The sequence below is a fragment of the Amborella trichopoda genome, chromosome 6 (genome assembly GCF_054954075.1).
Source record: "Amborella trichopoda isolate Santa Cruz 75 chromosome 6, AtrichopodaSantaCruz75HAP2 v2.0, whole genome shotgun sequence".
NCBI lineage: Eukaryota > Viridiplantae > Streptophyta > Magnoliopsida > Amborellales > Amborellaceae > Amborella > Amborella trichopoda.
In genome coordinates this window covers 14,806,760-14,824,731 of record NC_142341.1, presented here as the reverse complement: position 1 = coordinate 14,824,731, position 17,972 = coordinate 14,806,760, and the positions used below count along the sequence as shown (strand labels likewise).

The following is a 17,972-nucleotide window of genomic DNA, read 5'->3' as shown; positions in this document are numbered from 1 at the left end:
ATATATGACTATTTTTACACTCTGCAACACCATTTTGTTCTGGAGTGTAAAGGCATTTTTTTTTGTGTTGAATGTTTTTGTCATAAAAAAAAATTGAAGCAACTCACTGATGTATTCTCCTCCAGAATCTAAACGTAGGACTTTAATTTTGGTGAAAAATTGGATTTCTACATATAAATAAAATTTAGTGATAATTATATAAAATTCAATGAGATTATTCATAAGAAAACCCATGAATAACGAGTGTGATCATCAATATATGTTACAAAATATCGTGATCCCCCGATAGATAAAATAGGTGCAGGTCCCAACACATCAGTATACACAAGATCAAATATGGAAGATGAAATGGAATTACTTCGAGAGAAGGTAAAACATGAATTTAACAAGCTTGGTAGTTTCACAATGTTAGACATCAGTAAAGGTTTTATTTACAACAGTACCAAGATCATTACGAGATAATAAAAACTGTAACTAACAACTAGAGATGTGACAAAGACAACACAGATAGAAGAGGTTGGCATATAAAGGTAGTCCAGGCAGTACAGATTGCCAACTTTACACCCAGTTCCAATAAATTGCCCTGACTGTTGATCCTATAAGTAACGACAAGTTGGAGAAGAAACAACATTATAATTTGAGTGAGTAATCTGTCAACAGAACAAATTCATGGCAATTGAAGGAACATGATAAACACCAGAATGGTTAGAAGTAAGAGATATAGAGTAAATTTTTGAAATTTTCATAGTGGCTCCATTAGTAGTATAACAGTATAAAAAAAGGCTTGTAGTCTACCAGGATTGACTCGTTAGATATCATATGATGAGAGGCTCCTGAATTGATCAGGCAAAGAAGAATGACCTGGGTCTAGAGGTTAGACGAGACTGGGAAAGCATAGACTGCACCTTGTTCAAGTGTAAGTGTTACGGTGGATGGAGCAGTAGAAAGGATATGATATGCAACTTGAGTTGAAACACAATTCTTCAATTATTGACTTGTATCAACAACAACAACCAGGATGAGTTCTTCTTCTTTGAGCATGTGTACTTCATGTGTCCAAACTTTTTACAAAAAAGTGGACATAGGAGGGATTTCGCAGATGTTGTTTAGTCTCACTTGGTCTCTGAGGATGTGATGTAGTAAAAGCTGATTCTCGCTTAAAAACTGAACTAAGGGACTTAATCTTAGTTTCTTTTGCAATTAACTCAGAAAGGGCTCGATTCAAAGTAGGAGACAGCTTATGTGTAACTGGGCATTTTTGGTATTTTCAAATTCTGGACGAAGTGCCATTAAAAATTCAATTACTTGAAATTGATCTTTTGATTTTGCAATTATTTTTGCACGACAACCATTTTCAATCACATGTTCCATAAGTGCTAGAGCATCCCAATGCATCTTCAAGGAAGACTAGAAATCCTTAATAGATTGCTCTTCCTGTTTAAGTGAGATGAGATCATGTAGTAGCTAGTGTTTTCGTGCTCAGTTGTCTGATGATAAATCTCCTCAAGAAACCTTTTTGGGCAGTTTTGAAGTTGCTCAAATTGATCTCTATGTTTCTCTCGGATGAAACTATCAACCATGTCATAATTCAAGCATTATTTACCCACCACTTTGGGTTTCATCTATGTATCGAAGTAATCATTTTTCATGAATTACATTATGCATAAATGAGACCCAAAAGGTGTAGTTATTTTCATTGAGTTTAATAAGTACAAGCTGATAAGACTCTCCAATTTTTCTATTTGAAGAAGAAATTTTCGCTCATCAAGTTTCTTTTGGGTTTCATCTATGTATCGAAGTAATCATTTTTCATGAATTACATTCTGCATAAATGAGACCCAAAAGGTGTAGTTATTTTCATTGAGTTTAATAAGTACAAACTGATAAGACTCTCCAATTTTTCTATTTGAAGAAGAAAGAGACATATACTTATAGCCATGCGATAATGAAAACAAGCGAACTAAAAAGACATAACTATTGACTTAGGTAGATGCAAGTTTAGAGGCTAAAGTTATATAAAACACTAAACAAGGCCTAAAAGATGAAGCAAAGGACATGAGATATGGTTAAAAAAAAAAAAAAAAAGTGCCACGTATGGCTATTCAATGGTAAAGATAGAAATAGTGAAAAAGAAAAAAGGTTAAAGGGTATAGGTATTAAACGGTAGAGAGAGAGAGAGCGCGAGAGAGTAAAAAAAAGGGGTAAGGGTTTGGATACCTGGTACCAGGAGGTATGCCAAGAGAAAAACATTGAAAGCGACAAGCATAGAGAGAGTGGCAAGCACAGTGAGAGCGGCAAGCACAGAGTGGCAGTCGAGGAAAACTAGAAAAAGCGGCGACCACAGAAAACACAGAGAGGAAATGGCAGAAATCCAGTTTTGATTCACCAGAAAACGAGAGAGAGAACGACCTGGATTAGCTTGAAGCGATCAACTGAACAAAGGAGCCTTCAGATTTGAAGATGATTATCTCTGGACGAAACCAAATTTATCAAGAAAACGATTTGGGACTTAATCTCAGGGGCCCGAAGTTTTGCATTTTTTTTAGTGGATCTGTGGTTTTATCACAAAATGGTTTTGACCAATGGTTTAAAAAACGGATCGTTGACCCGGATGGGCTTCCAAAAAACAGATCCGGATCTGCGAATCGGCGATCCGGATCGAAAATCGGGTGAATCGATCATAATAAAGCTTAAAAAAAATTCGAAAAAATTATTAAAATTTATTATAAATATTATTTTTTAGGAATTCAATAAAAAAAGAAGGTACTCCATTAAGAATTTTCATGTTTTTGAATGAATATGCGAATATTGATATGTTCTTTCCCTGTATGAACCGCCATTCAGCATTTAATTTACAGTATTTCGTATTCATCTCTACACTGTTGCTGTTGGGACTCGATATGTGAATAATATGGCTGGGATAGGGTGGCCTCAGAATCATCATCTCTCATTTTTTTCTCTTTGAATAATATGGATTAAAAAAAAAAAAAAACAAATTTTCAAAAAAATCGATCATGGATTAAAAAAAAAATCACAAATTTTCAAAAAATTCTATCATGGATTACAAAAAAAATTCGATTATGGATTAAAAAAAAAAAATCACAAATTTTCAAAAAATTCAATCATGGATTACATAAAATTCGATCATGGATTACATAAAATTCGATCATGGTTTACATAAAATTCGATCATGGATTACAAAAAAAAACAAACAAAAAAAAACAAAAAATTCAATCGTGGACTACAAAAAAAGAAAAAAACAGTTCGATCATGGATTACAAAAAATTCAATCATGGATTACAAAAAACTCTATCATGGGTTACAAAAAAAGTAAAAAACAAAAAATTCAATCATGGATTACAAAAAAAAAACAAACATTTCGATCATGGATTACAAAAAAAAAACAAACATTTCGATCATGTATTACAAAACATTCGATCATGGATTACAAAAAATTCTATCATAGGTTACAAAAAAAACAAAAAAAGCGATCATGGATTACAAGAAAAGAAAACAAACATTTCGATCATGGATTACAAAAAATTCTATTATGGGTTACAAAAAACCAAAAAATTCGATCATGGATTACAAAAAAACAAAAACAATTCGATCATGGATTACAAAAAAATCGATCAAGTATTACAAAAAAATCTATCATGGATTTAAAAAAAAAAAAAAAAAAAAAAAAAAAAAAAAAAAAAAAAAAAAAAACCGTACGGACTCGCCGATTCACTGTTCGGACTCGCCGATTCCGTACAGTGAATCGGCGAGTCACTGTGCGGAATCGTCCGGTTCTCTCTAGAACCAGACGATTTCCGATTTTTCAACCGATCCGGTCCCTTTTCTCGTCTCGACGTTTTTTAAAACGCTGGTTTTGACATATCTAACATCGGGTGGTTTTGATATAGGCAATTTTGACAGAGTGCGGTCTTGATATATCTAACAGAGGGTAGTTTTGATAGAGGACAGTTTTGACAAAGGGCGGTTTGGATTTCTTTAGGGTGCTATTGCAGGTGTGCTTTCATGGGGTGGTATTTGAAGGACGGCATTGCGTGCCGGTATTACAAGGCGGTTTTTAGGTGTGGATTTCAAAAGTGCGGGATTTCAGTACTTTGATACCGCGTGAGAATGTTGTTTCTCTTAAATGATAAAATTGATGTTCCTATGGTAAATTTATACATAAAGAATCGCATGTTTATATAGTAGACTTTAATAATTGGTAAGTCTGTAAAATACAAATTCTATACAATTCTAATATACAACCGTATCCCTGCAGTTATTATATTTGTTCACACACCCAACATAGGCTTATGGTGATAGATGTCTTCATAAGAGACAGAAGAGAAGGAGTGAAATTAATAGATATTCAAGAATTATGTGGTGGTAGAATTTAAAAACAAAGAAAATAGAATTATTTAGGGCCAATTTGGATGTCCAATAAAAAGAATTTGTTATTCATAAAAATTACAAGTTTTTCAAATGGCAATTGAAAAAAATGCAAAAGTATTTTTCTATTCTTATAAAGTTGTTTGGGTGTTAGACGAGGATTTTATTTTAGCCCCCTTTATGGATTTGTATTATGCTGTCACAAATCCCTCGCCTCACCAAATGGTCTCTCCCTCCTCCCCTCTTACCTCTCTTGATCTCTTTTCTTTCTCAGCACATTTTGGTTCAGTGTATTAAGCTTACCCTCCCTCTAAATGTAGGGTTTTTGTTGATTCTGATGAACCCTAGGGTTTTTTGAGAGAATTTGTCCATCTCTATAAATTTGGGGTTTGTGTTATTTTTTATAAACACTGGTGTTCTCTGTCTTTCTCTCCCCCCAAAAAAACCCATCAAATCAAGCGAGAAATAGAGAGAAACCCAAATCCAAAATGGGTACCTCTTGTTTTGTTATAGTTACTACAAATTTTTGCGTCAAATCTCCAGCCCCTCGGTTTGAGCTCTCAATTTTCTTCTCATTCACCGTCAAAGTTTCCTTATTTGATTTATTGGGAGAAGAAGAAAAACCATTTTTTACTAGATTTATGAGCTTCACCTTTGATGAAACATTCCCCTTGCCTTCGGAAGCCATGACCCACAAACCTCAACCCAAATCCCTATCTTCTCTCACTACAACTTCGAGAGAGAAAATAGATCCTAGAGAGAGAAAGTGTTGGGCTCAAATCAAAGATGCAGCTAGGACTCACCATGACCACTTAAGAGAGAGAGGACTGCAATTGGGGATCAAATATGGTAACCCTGGCTTCAATCCTGAATCAATCATGGACTCTAGTCGGTACAGATGCTTGGTGCCACTAAACCATTAGCAACACCAGAGGAGCTTCTTAGAGAGATAGAGAGAGTGAGAGAGTTGGGTAGCAGGGTGCTAGAGAGAGAGTTGGGTTTTTGGTTTGCAATTAGAGAGATAGAGAGAGAAAGAGTGTTGGGTAATGGGTAAATAGTGAGAAAGCTGGGTATGGGGTTTGCACGGGGTGAGAGAAGGCCGTACTTTCATCCAAAAAAATTGAAGTCTAATTTAAATTTTTTTGAACGATAACTTTTACCTTGACACGACATTATTTTTTCTTTCAATCTAAAAATCTAGTAAAATCGTGCGCTTATCCAAACGGTTCAAAGTCGGTTTCACAAGATTTTTTTATTACAATAAGAAAATATTCCAATTTTGGGTACATCCAAACTGGCACTCAGAAATAAATTAGTAAAAGGAAGGAAAATAGAATTGTGATCATGAAGTTAATGTTATGTGGAATAAGATGGTTGATAGTATTACGAAAATGGCAAAAGAAGTTTTAGAAAAACCTAGAGGAAAAAGAAATTCTTATAAGAAAACTTAGTGGTAGAATGATGAGGTTCAAAAGGCTATTAGTGAAAAAATGATCATGTTATAAAGTTTGGCAGTGTAATAGAAAATATCAAAACTTAAAAAATATAAAAATGCTAAAAAAATACTAAGATAATAGTAAGTAAGGCTAACCTTAAGGCATATAATGATTTATAAAATAAACTGAGGACTGGATAAGATGAAAAAGATACCTTTAAACTAGTAAAATGAGAGAGAGCAAATATATAGATCTAGATCATATCAAATGCATTAAGAGTGATGATCATACGGTATTGGTGAAGAATGTTGCAATCAACTAAAGATGGCAAATATTTATATATTTTGGAAAATTATTAAATAACAAACACTTTGGGAGCACACATTACGAGAAACCTTCAACATAAATAAGATCGTAAGTCATAGATACATTCACAAGATTAAACTTTTGAAGTGAAGAAAACTTTGAAAATGATGAAGGTATGAAACGCGTTAGAACCAAATGATTTTCTGATAGAGGTTTGGAAGTGCATGGGAGAGACTGACATATTCTAAATGATCAAACTATTCAACAAGATGTTGAAAACAAAGAAAATGCCAGACAAATGGAGAAAATGTATTATCGTATATATTTACAAGAACAAAGGAACCACAAAAAATTATAAGAATTCTCGAGGGATCAAACTAATGAGCCATACGATGAGGTTGATGTAGAGAGTGATTGAGCAATGATTACAACGTGAAATGATGTATCTGAAATCAAATTGGTTTTATGTTAGGTTGGTCAACGATTGAGCCTATTTTTATATTTAGGCAATTGATTGAGAAGTTTAGGGAGAAGGGAAGAACTCCACATGGTCTTTATTGATTTAAAGATATAGTACCAAGAGAGCTAATTTGATGTGTTAGAAAAAAAACAGTAATTCTCTAGATGATATATTGACATGGTGAGAGATATATTTGAGGAAGTGCTAACGAGTGTGAGGACAACTAATTGAGAGACAAGTTAGTTTTCAATGATAATATATTCAAATTGATCATCGCGACATCAAATGCATGGACATGAAAAAAAAATGGATTTTAAAATTTGGAAATAGTGCATCTTGTTACGCATTTTCTGAACTGTCAATTTTTAAGATTTTCAAGTTTTCATAGATCTGCTCGATGTACCGTATTTTTAAATCTTTAAATTTAATAACTGAACATGAAAATATATTTTAAGGCTATCACAAAGATTTTCAATATTGAAACCATATTTCTTGTTACTATTGAAGGTACACTATACTTTGATTGTTTAGAGCCTCGGCTCTATACAAGCTGAACCCTATCATTATATATATATACACGTAAATATCAATTAATTATTATTAAAATATTATATATATTTATAAAATAACACTACTCGGGTCAAGTCTCGGTCGGGTCCACATGGACCCGAACCCAAATAGTGTTCAGGTCTAATATTTGACCCACGGGGTCTGGATGTTGGGTTTGGTCCTGGTCCATTGTCCCTTTGTTCATCACTGAGGTGGGTGGATTGCTAGAAAGATGGGTGCCCATAGAGTACCATCATAAATTTGTGGATAGATGATTGAGCCACCGTTTCAGTCCTAAAATGGCGGGATTCGGAGCCATATTCAAATTAAAAGCTCCCCAGAGTAACGGAAGCAACATTCATCTTCTTCCTCCAACTCACCATCATCATCACATACATAGCATACCCATACATGCATGCATGTCTCATCTCATGTGGCTTACCCATCATCAAATGCCATGCAATGCATTAGGCCAGGTCATGCATCTTTGCCTGGCATGTCAATTGCCTCAAGTTCCCCAATTTATGAGGACTCTTCTTCGAACGAACCCATAATTCGCAATCGTCCACTCGTTTCAAAGAGCAAACTCATCATCATCATCATCATCAACCATAACATCATTGCTACTCATCCATGCATTCCATCTGGCTCAATAATCTCACAGCACTAGTCTTTCTTGTGGATGAAGAAATATTCATGGGTTTGTTTTGGATGAAAATGATTTGATCGGTTTTTCTTTTGATGAAATTTTTTTGATGGGTTTTTCTTTTAATGAAGAAATTTTGAGTGGTTTTCTGTTGAAGGAGAGATTTTGAAGGGTTTCTATAGGATAAAAAAGTTTTGATGTGTTTTTGATTGAATATTTTTGTTGGGTTTTCCTTGTTTGATGACATTTTGATGGGTATTGGATGAAGAAACTTTTAAGGCCTTTTTTTTCTGCGATGACTGTTTAATTGGTCTTTTTGTTCACCCATTGAGCTGGTGGTGTCCGTTCTGTAGGCTGAAAGAATTGGAAAAACTTGAATCCATCAATGGGTTTATCAATGGATAATGTCCGAGGGCTCATTCTCGCGCTCTCGTCAAGCATTTTCATTGGAAGTAGTTTCATAGTGAAGAAAAAAGGGCTGAAAAGAGCAGGGTTTTCAGGCGTTAGGGCAGGTACACTTCTCTCTCTCTCTCTCTCTCTCTCTCTCTTTTATTTTATTTATTTTATTTTTTTTAAATGTTGGGTACCACTCTCTGCTTTCGAATGTTTTGGTTGTGGGGTTTCAATTTCGTCTTATATGTTATTCAATTATATCTTTTCTTTGTATGTTATAATGAGATACAAAATGATGGTAGTAAGTTTCTGCAAGATGGAACTGCTGAGTTTACCATGTTTATTTATGGTGTTTGAACCATGCTATGGAGTTTCTTATCATTCATTTTATCATTTCGTGGATTTTCCTTTGGCAGTTTGACATATGAATCACGACATATGATTCAGTTTCCAGTTTTTGGTTCTTAGTTGTTTTTTACGACCTGTTTTTCACGACCTGTTTTTCATTTCCTTATGGCTTTCAGGAAAGATGCAAAACAGGGTTTTGAAACGTCATATAATAATTAATTGTTTGGAAGCTCCTACTTAAACCTTAAGGATCAGGATTTGTTGATTTAGATAATGAATTACAGTGAGCGCAAATCAAAATAACATGAGTAAGTGTTAGATTCTCATATGATTAATTTCACTGCCATTTTTTCAGGTTTAGGAGGCTATTCATACCTTTATGAGCCTTTATGGTGGGTTGGAATGGGTGCAAGTAAGTTTTGTGTGGGTGCTGTTTTTCCTATAATGTTTTCATTGTGTTTAGAAGCTAAAGTGCACTGTCATTTGAGGGTTTATCTAGAGTGATTGAGCTGGTATTGAATTTTTGCTTTGTGTTTAGTATCAATATGCCATATTGATGTTTTATATGTAGCTCCAGTGGAAACCTTCAAAGGGTTATTGGGGTGGTAGGATATCAATCCTGTGATAAGGTGTATTAGAGAGGATTTCATCACTTGGCCGCTAACACAGGCTTAACACCGAGCCCCCTCCCTCCTTATGCACAGAAGTGACAGTAAAAACAACTTTATCACTCGTCCGAAAGAACATGAGGATGTTAACCCCTCCTTCCCCGCCCCAAAGCCACTATTTGGCCCTATATGAAATATTGCATTGGAGGCATATTTGATTGTTGATTCTCAATTTATTAGAGTACTCTACATAATTGGTACTCAAAGCTCAGTCAGAAGTGATCCAGAGAATTTAATCAGAGGCAGAAGAAATGGCTCCACTCTCTTCTGCACTTGACTTATATGATAACTTCTGTTTTTTCTGCACCAAAAAACAATTGAGACTCACATAAGTATATTCTATGTAGATGGACCTATAGACCGTGTGGACAACATGCCCGGTGTGAATCAGCAAATGTCACTGTCTCTGTATCTGACCAGGTGAGAGTGATACATCTCCAGTGTAAGTCACCATAGAAAACCTGAAGCTGACATTGCGCTTGGCTAGTGTCCAACTTCCTTCCATCCATCAGATGAGCCAGAGAAATACGATCTTATGTATGCCATTTGTTTAATTGCAATTCAGGGCTCCTGGTAATCTCGCTTTCAATGATGTAAGTAAGGAGCTCATCTTCTTCCTCTGAAACTAAGTTTGTTGTACAGCTTAACTGGCAATGACTACGTGGCCCACATAAACCAACAGGATTGGTCTTAAGCTCGTACCTGTCTCATAAACAAGAAGGACTAACTAACTGACATTGGACCTCCCCAGAGCAGCAAATCTTGAAATCTTCAAACCAACCATTGGGAGGTCACTTGAGTCCATAGAAGCGTTTATGAGACAACAGTCCAGTGAAGAATATCAACGAGGAATGTTATTGTTATCAAATTCAGCTAAGAGGAAAACAAGATAATGCCTCTGGTCATATGAATGTTAGAACCTGAGTTGAGAGGCTAAAAATGACTACACTTCACACTTCATACACCTAACAAGGTATACTTGGAAGGAGCTTGCAAGATCTGCTGTAGTGGCTTTTAAGGGCGCTGAAATCAAAGAAGATTGCAACCGACTGTCTAGCCTATCATATATAGAGACATGTTGCAAGGAAATATGGGGTAGAGTTCATAGTGCTGTGAGAAATGGGATCATTGTGTTCATGTCGACATGGACAGTTCATCACCAGCGCCACCGCTACAAAAGTTTTTAATGCATTAATTATTCACACTATGGAACTTGCCAGATTTATGGTTTGAAAATCCATGTAAAGCTAGTATGGCGAGTAGTACTATAACTCTTTCAATAGGAACAAAAGGTAGTTTTAATGTTAAAGCGGACATCATCTTGTATTTGTTGGAGATGTAATATTGTATGCACTTTTCATTGTTTTCTCTTGGATAATTTAAATTTTATTTAATTTCGTCCCTTCTTTTTGCGTAGGTTGCATGCAGTTTTGTTTCACAAATTTAATCTTATTCAATGTTTCAAAACGTGCTGGCCTCAGATGATTAGGCAATGCCTAGACTCCCTAGATGGGCACCTAGGCAAGTGCCTAGTACCTCAGTTGAGGTGCCCACCTCAGGCTGCCCATGGCCGGTGAGTGGAAAATTCCCTCGGACCATGGACAATTTGGTTGATGGAAAAGTTGAGAAACTGTATCATTCTTTCCTATTCTAGTTATAAACGGATTATGAGTGTGAGACCTCTTTGTTCTTCTATCATGGTGGTGAAGTCGATGCATATGTTCAAGTACATGGAAATAGCCTCTGTTGGGACTCTATTTGCAAAGAGAATCAGCTCTTAGATATCATTGTGCTTTCTATGATAAATTCTTTAAATGCGTATAGCAATGACATGTATATTTTGTATGTAAGAAGTTTAATTCCTCATTTTTATCAATGAGAATTTAATATTTTCTTGGGCTTAGCAAAGCACATGGGAATTAATCATAGAGAAAAATCTCCACATATTCGTCACCGTCATGTCCTTTCATACTCTCTCTACTTTTTCTTTTTAAATCAACCATTCATAATTGAATAGTTTACATGAACTCTCACTCCGTCTTTTTTTCTTAGTGGTTATTGGTGAGGTTGCAAATTTTGCTGCTTACGCATTTGCTCCTGCAATTCTTGTAACTCCTTTGGGAGCACTGAGTATCATAGTCAGGTGAGCGATGCCTCTCATCTCAAAGTTCAAACCAAGTAATATTCTAGTTATTTTGCCCTTTCTGAAAATTTCTATTCATGCAGCGCAGTTCTGGCTCATTTTATTTTAAAAGAGAAGTTGCACATATTTGGCGTTCTTGGTTGTGTTCTTTGTGTTGTGGGTTCTACTGCTATTGTTTTGCATGCTCCTCAAGAGAAAGAGATCGAATCAGTTAAGCAAGTTTGGAACCTTGCTCTTGAGCCAGGTACCTAAACAATTAAAGTTCTAAAGAACTTGATTTCTTTTATTGTTTACTTTCAGTGTAACACTCTTGCTGATGACTTTTTAGGCCACCAAGTTAATTATTTAAGAAATACACTGCATATTTAACATGTTTCAAAAAAAGAAATATGAAATCTTGATGGGGTTTGAAAACGTCATCAAAAGCTTGTTTTGAGATATATCTTCTCTTGTATGCTAAATTTTGGCTCAAAAAGCATTTGGCTTATTTATTGGTTGGAGTTATATATGTACTTTACTGATAAATGCAGTATCATATTATTATACAGGTTTCATTGTTTATTGGTGCTTGGTTCTTGCCTTAGTTGTTCTTCTTGTTATCTGTGTTGTTCCTCGTTATGGCCAGTCCCACATGATGGTCTATATTGGAATATGCTCTCTTATGGGGTCTCTTACGGTATGATGACTTCCTTTAATCTATATACTGTGATTTATCATTTTTCCTCTTCCATGGCTTATTGTTTCTATTCTATTTATATGTGTAGGTCATGAGTGTGAAAGCATTGGGAATCGCTCTAAAACTAACATTCTCTGGAATGAATCAGTTTGTCTACGTGCAAACTTGGGTGTTCACAATTGTTGCTACAATTTGCATTCTCACTCAGATGAATTATTTGAACAAGGTGATTGAGGCAGCACCGTAAATATATATGATTGGAAATTCTTTAAATTAGTAAAAAAAAAAATTTAGTTGGAGCCTGATAGGGAACTGATTTACTGATTAGTCGTTGTTTCTAGCATCCAAATTGTCTATAAGAAGTTTATAAGAACTTCAATGCATATTCTTCAAATGGGTTGGTTTCTATCTCGTGGGATTATAGTTGAGAAGACCTGAACATTCGAAGTAGTGCATGAAATTATATCTATTATAATTGGGTCGCTTGGCATGAAGCATTGGCAAAACTTGAAGTTCATAAATTATAGAGATAACTAATCAAATGATTGAAAAACCTGAACCTTTCGTACAACATTTTAGAATGGTTATACTTCCTCTGCATGGATAATAATTTTATTGTGTCAGTCTATTTTATGTTGGTAATACATATTTTCAGAACTTATGTGAGATGTATCCCCAATGTCCAACAGTTAAAACTATATTATTAGTTATAGAACTGTAAGTTCTTGTATAGGGAGTATATGTCCAGATGTGTAATTTGTGGGTGTTGGTTTCAGATCTCAATGCCTTAAGAGGCATCTAAGCCACATTCTTTGGTGTGTGAGTGTGTCTTGTATTATTTGGACATTTTTTCCTTTTTTGGGTTGAGTCGTATTTCTTTTTTCTTGTGCAATTTTTGGGTAGTTTTCATTCATTTCACAAGTTTCAATTTTAATCAATGTGTCAAAAGTGCCCACCTTGGGCACCTAGGTGGCAACTCGACATCGGACCTCGTCCAGGGGAAGTGGGCCCCTTAGGTGGGTGCCTAGTGCGTCATTCAAGGTGGCTGCTGCAGGCTACCCATGGACCATGACCGCAAAACCATGGATATTTTTGCATCGCGATGAATATCCTCACACCCTGGATATTTAAGTAGGAAAGGCACTAGGGGGTATTCCAACCTCCGATTGCTCCCTAGACTGATTTCTTTTTCTTTCTTTTATTTTTTAGATAAAAAAATTCTTTCTTTTCCATTTTTTTTTTAAGATTGGAAAAAAGAAAAATATTTGAGAAATCAAATCTCCAATTTTTTGGATTTGATTCTTCTTGAAATATCAAGAGAGGTTACAAGAGGAGATTTAAAGCTCAAGATTTATCCAAAACATCAAGAATCATTGATCGGGCAACAATGGTTAGTCATCTTTGGTCAAACATCAGCCTCATGGCATTAGGAATGCTACTTTCTTTGTGATCGTGTTATATTTGTGAAATGTGATTCAATATATACTTACTTTCAAACCTCCAATTTTTTACATGTATAAATGTAATATTAACATATATATGAAAATTTGTTAGGGCCGGGGTGCCTCAGTCTAGCACTTGCCAAGGTGTACGCATCGTGCTAACCTGGCCAGCCCATGTGATGCTCTGATACATTACTATTATTATTATGATTAATTTTGTTTTTTAATCAGGAAGGTAACATTGTGTACAGTTAACATTAAAAAAAAAGGAAAAAAAATAAAGAAAAAAGACATACCACTGTGTGCATGTCACCTTTATGAGAGCCTTGGTCACTTATGACCTCATTCAGGTGCTCCCAATTCAGCCATTCAAGCGGCTTGTCATTATGGAACTTTTGAGTTTCTCAGGTGCCTGATTTCTATTGATTTAATTGTTAAGGTGTCAAAAAAGTATTGGAGTCTGATCACCTCATGTTCTTTATGATGTAATTGATTGGGTATGGTGCACTAATTGTCTCATGTACTACATATGCCAATATCTGGTTCTAGTCTTCTTTGAGATTAATAAGTAATGTAGTATCTCATATTTTCTTATGTATTTTTTATAAACCTATTCATTTTTGGCTCTTAAATGTCGAATACTTTCATGTCTGCTTAGTCATCTAAGGAGAACTCTTTTACATATATACCAGTACAATATTTTCATTACGAAGTTCTGGATTCAGTTAGTTACAAGAAAGCTGATTGGGGTTTGACATAAGGTACAAATATTGTTCTATCCTCGTGTTTATATCATTGTAAACTTATAAAGATTGCTTCCAAAAAATAATTTTATAGGTTTATATAGGGCAATTTTGAGTTCCAAACTCCTAGGAAATCATGCTTTCAGCATTCAGAAAAATGCATATACATAGAAGATATTCTATTTTCACGAGAGATTAACATTTTCTATGAAATTATTTGTTCAGTGCTCATGTTTTTCATATCCACTATATTTGGTTTAATGCAGGCACTGGATACCTTCAACACTGCTGTGATATCTCCAGTGTATTATGTAATGTTCACTACTCTAACCATTGTTGCCAGCGTAATCATGTTCAAGGTAATCGCAAAAAATAGATATTTTTTAATCTGGACTTAGTTTTGAAGGAAAAATTCTAGAAAAACTTTAGAACACTAACGATTAGAGAACCAACATATAGAATAAATCAAATAAACAAAAATTTCCATTTTATCGACAAGTTGGATCATGTTGATTATTTAGAACTGTGTAGGCAGAAATAAGAAGCAAGAAATGATTTCATTGCAATCTTTTCCTTGAAATGACTCATTATTTGCTTGATAATCAGGACTGGACTACACAAAATGCATCTCAGATTTTGACAGAGTTATGCGGCTTTGTAACTATTCTCTCAGGAACCTTTCTTCTCCACAAGACAAAGGACATGGGTAGTAACTCATTGCCTGATAATCAAAGTATTCTAGCATCAGCCTCATAGTGCACTGAGAATCACTTGATCGCCATTGTAATATACAATTTTTTGGTTCTTTTTGCCCACTGACATCACATGCCATATCCCTTTTGGAACATATTCAACTTCAAGCTGTCCATAAGAAAGTATTAGGGAAAGCCTACTATAAAGCAATGGAGTGTGATGTATGACTTTAAAGCTACTTCACCAACAGTTCCCAGTGATGGATGCATGGAGACCAAGTGGAATGTGATTCACCCAGGTAAACTTAATTTCCTCTGTCCATTAATGAGAAAGATAGTGGTATAGCATGGAGTATCATATGACATGGTGCTTGGACCATGGTGTACTTCCTAAAGTGTTATAACCTTGAAGAGGAAGGCACTCTGCATGAGAAAGGTCAACCACCGTCTTAGTCTTTCAGCATCATAGAGAACAAGAAAGGCTTGTGAACTGCTCATGTTCAAATAAATGAATTTTGTTATTAAATTTATGGGCTCATGCAGTGCACTTCGGCGGAGGCACACTAGACACGTCCTCAAGGAAAAACCTATTTAGGAGTATTCTTTTATCTGAAAATTTCTACTTTAAAATATCTCAATGAGTATTTTAGAAAAGAAAAAAAAAGGACTATACACTTTGAGTTCCTAAACACCTAGGCCTGGCCATCTATAAATTAGCCATATTATGTTCAATCCTTGCATTTTTTTTAAAAGCAAATATAGAGTCCTTATGAAATTTTTAATGTTGGTCCGTAGAAGGAGGAGGATACATCGACAAAATTTTGGGTCCTAAAAAGTACTCCTAGATAGTATGTTACTACAGGGAGTAAATGTGAGATATGCTTAAGAAGGAGCATACACTTTTTTCCCTAAATTTACTTCTCAAGTGCCTCTCACGGGAAATTATGTAAAGCTAGGTTTATATGGATTCATAAGTGCATCATACCTTAGCCTTCCAATGCAGCAAGAAAGATTTGTGGACAGTTAATATTCTAATAAATATTAGTGGTGAACGGATTTATTTCTCAATTGCCTCATACTCATGGATAGTCATTAAATAGGCCCAGTTTGATTGTCAAATTTTATCGATTAAAGTTTGTCTTTCAAATTGTTATTGGTTGAATTGTCATTTTCTATCTAATGGTATTTGCTTGTTCCAATTTCACTTGCAATTTCTTATAGTATAATAGTGGTGATAGTCATAGTGAAGTGGTCCAATGGTTGCTAGCATTAGTCATGAGCTATGGTCATTTGATGCTGAAATAAATATATAGGCCGCCGCTTGGGCCATGGATTTGGATGTTGATCAGTCACCATCCCATTGGAATGGATAAGTCACCATCCCATTGGAATGGATACCAGATTTGAAATCCTACTCATTCCTTGAATGGTGGGGTTTGAGGGTGGCTTGCCCCAGGCCTCTAGTCTCTAGCCTTCTTACATGGCCTATTACTCTCCACACTCTGGATATATGTCCCCCCCCCCCCTTCCAAAATTCTAAAATTTTGGATTCAAATTTTGATCTTAGGTTTCAACACTATCATGGCTTGACTTTGGCACTGTGGTTGTGAAATTGCTGCCTCGTCACAAGCCATGTTAATGGCATATCATCTTCTCCACTATGGTATGCTCTTCTTCATAAAATTCCTCGAATCAACGTGAAGAACTTGGTCATTTGTGGCTCCGCTCCTCATGTTTCTTGAAACTACTCACCACTCTCCACTTTGAGCTCCCTTGCTACAGATTCCTTACTAGATGCATGGGGTTTTCTGCGTATTGGGGTCAGGATGGCCCCGCGTCTCTTCCTTGATAATCACCTTGAAATCGGATATGCCTGCTCGAAGACTACTCACCACCCTCCACTTTCACTTTCCTTGCTACAAGATTCCATACTAGATGCAGGGGGTTTTCTTTGAGTGTTGGGGTTCGAATGGCCTGTGTTTATTTCTTCATAATCACATGGAAATCTGATTGGCCTGTTTTCAATTGTAGATAGATTGGGGTTTTAAGGTTGCTCCCTTTATTCCACTTGTATGTTTTACATTTCCAAGCACTTTGCTCTTAGTTCGAGTGTTAGCAACACTTTGCTTCCTTGAGTTCTTAGCAAAGCACTCCCCAGCGATTCTCAAATCTATATTCTCACAAGTTTGCCACAAGAACTGCTAATTTCACAAACTACTTCATAGGTCCAAGCAAGAAGGGGATGCATGGGACCCTAATCCAGACTCTTCTCGATGGAATAAGGGTGGAACTATGTTGTACTGACCGTGTAGTTACACGGAGAAGAGGGTCCCTAGATATCTGTCTACTAATATTGATGGCTCTACTTCAGAGCTCAATATTTACAATACCGAGCTGTTAGAGGGGCCTTAATTTTAGAGCTCATGACAAACGACATTGAGTAAGATGGGCTGTTTATAGACGACTCGCACCTGCATTCGTCGTGCTCTTGAAGCCCGCTTGTGCAGCCGCACTAGTTCCTTTCTTGGAGGAGAAAAAGATTCTACCAAGGTTTCTTACAGTCTTGGGTTTGTGGTCAAAGACGGGACAGTGAATTGCACAAGTTTTGGGTCCAAACGTGCTCCAGAAGACAAGATCAGCCTTGAAAAAGGTTACACAGTCATTGGTCCTCTGTTAGAAGCTTGTTTGAAGCTGAATATGGAGGTTTAAAATTTTCTAGGTAAAAAATCGTCACTCCGATCTTTATGCAGCCAAATCGGTTTTCGTGGTTAAGCTCAAAGAGGCTCCATGTCTTTTTCAATCAAAATACACTATGCCTTTCTTCCTGTAAATGAGTGCACTTAAAGAATAGAGTCTTATGCAGTTAGCCCTCTACTTTATTTATGTGGATTGTCGAAAGACAATTCTTCATCTTCTTGTAACTCTTCTCGTGCTCAAACTACCTGCATATACATCACCTATTAAAAATTAGTTTTCATGTTAGACTTTATGTAAACTGTTTTGATAATGCACTGCAATTACTCAAAGGATGCAGAGGTCAGCACTATCTTTGAGGTATTAAATGCCCTTGTCTCCATATGCATC

The 17,972-nt window shown here is 35.8% G+C and overlaps 1 protein-coding gene and 1 long non-coding RNA gene across 3 annotated transcripts; one reads left to right on the top strand and one right to left on the bottom strand.

Annotated features, from left to right (window-relative positions):
- Positions 1-337: 337 nt before the first annotated feature.
- LOC148781622 (uncharacterized) lies at positions 338-2,546 on the bottom strand. The gene is made up of 2 exons (XR_016058202.1): positions 2,218-2,546; positions 338-596 (listed from the first exon to the last, which is right to left on the bottom strand). It is a non-coding gene; the product is annotated as an uncharacterized LOC148781622 (long non-coding RNA).
- Positions 2,547-7,437: 4,891 nt separating this feature from the next.
- On the top strand, positions 7,438-15,414 carry LOC18438227 (putative magnesium transporter NIPA3). 2 transcript variants are annotated; one of them, XM_006848416.3, is made up of 9 exons: positions 7,438-7,837; positions 8,137-8,295; positions 8,880-8,936; positions 11,245-11,335; positions 11,419-11,579; positions 11,884-12,011; positions 12,100-12,237; positions 14,463-14,555; positions 14,803-15,414. In XM_006848416.3, exons 2-9 carry the CDS (start codon positions 8,169-8,171, stop codon positions 14,950-14,952), a joined length of 945 nt encoding a protein of 314 aa, XP_006848479.1. In that variant the 5' UTR covers positions 7,438-7,837; positions 8,137-8,168; the 3' UTR covers positions 14,953-15,414. The 2 variants fall into 2 exon arrangements, with proteins under 2 accessions (XP_006848479.1, XP_088726525.1); XM_088870399.1 differs by lacking the exon at positions 8,880-8,936 and having other exon boundaries at positions 7,497-7,837.
- Positions 15,415-17,972: the final 2,558 nt, after the last annotated feature.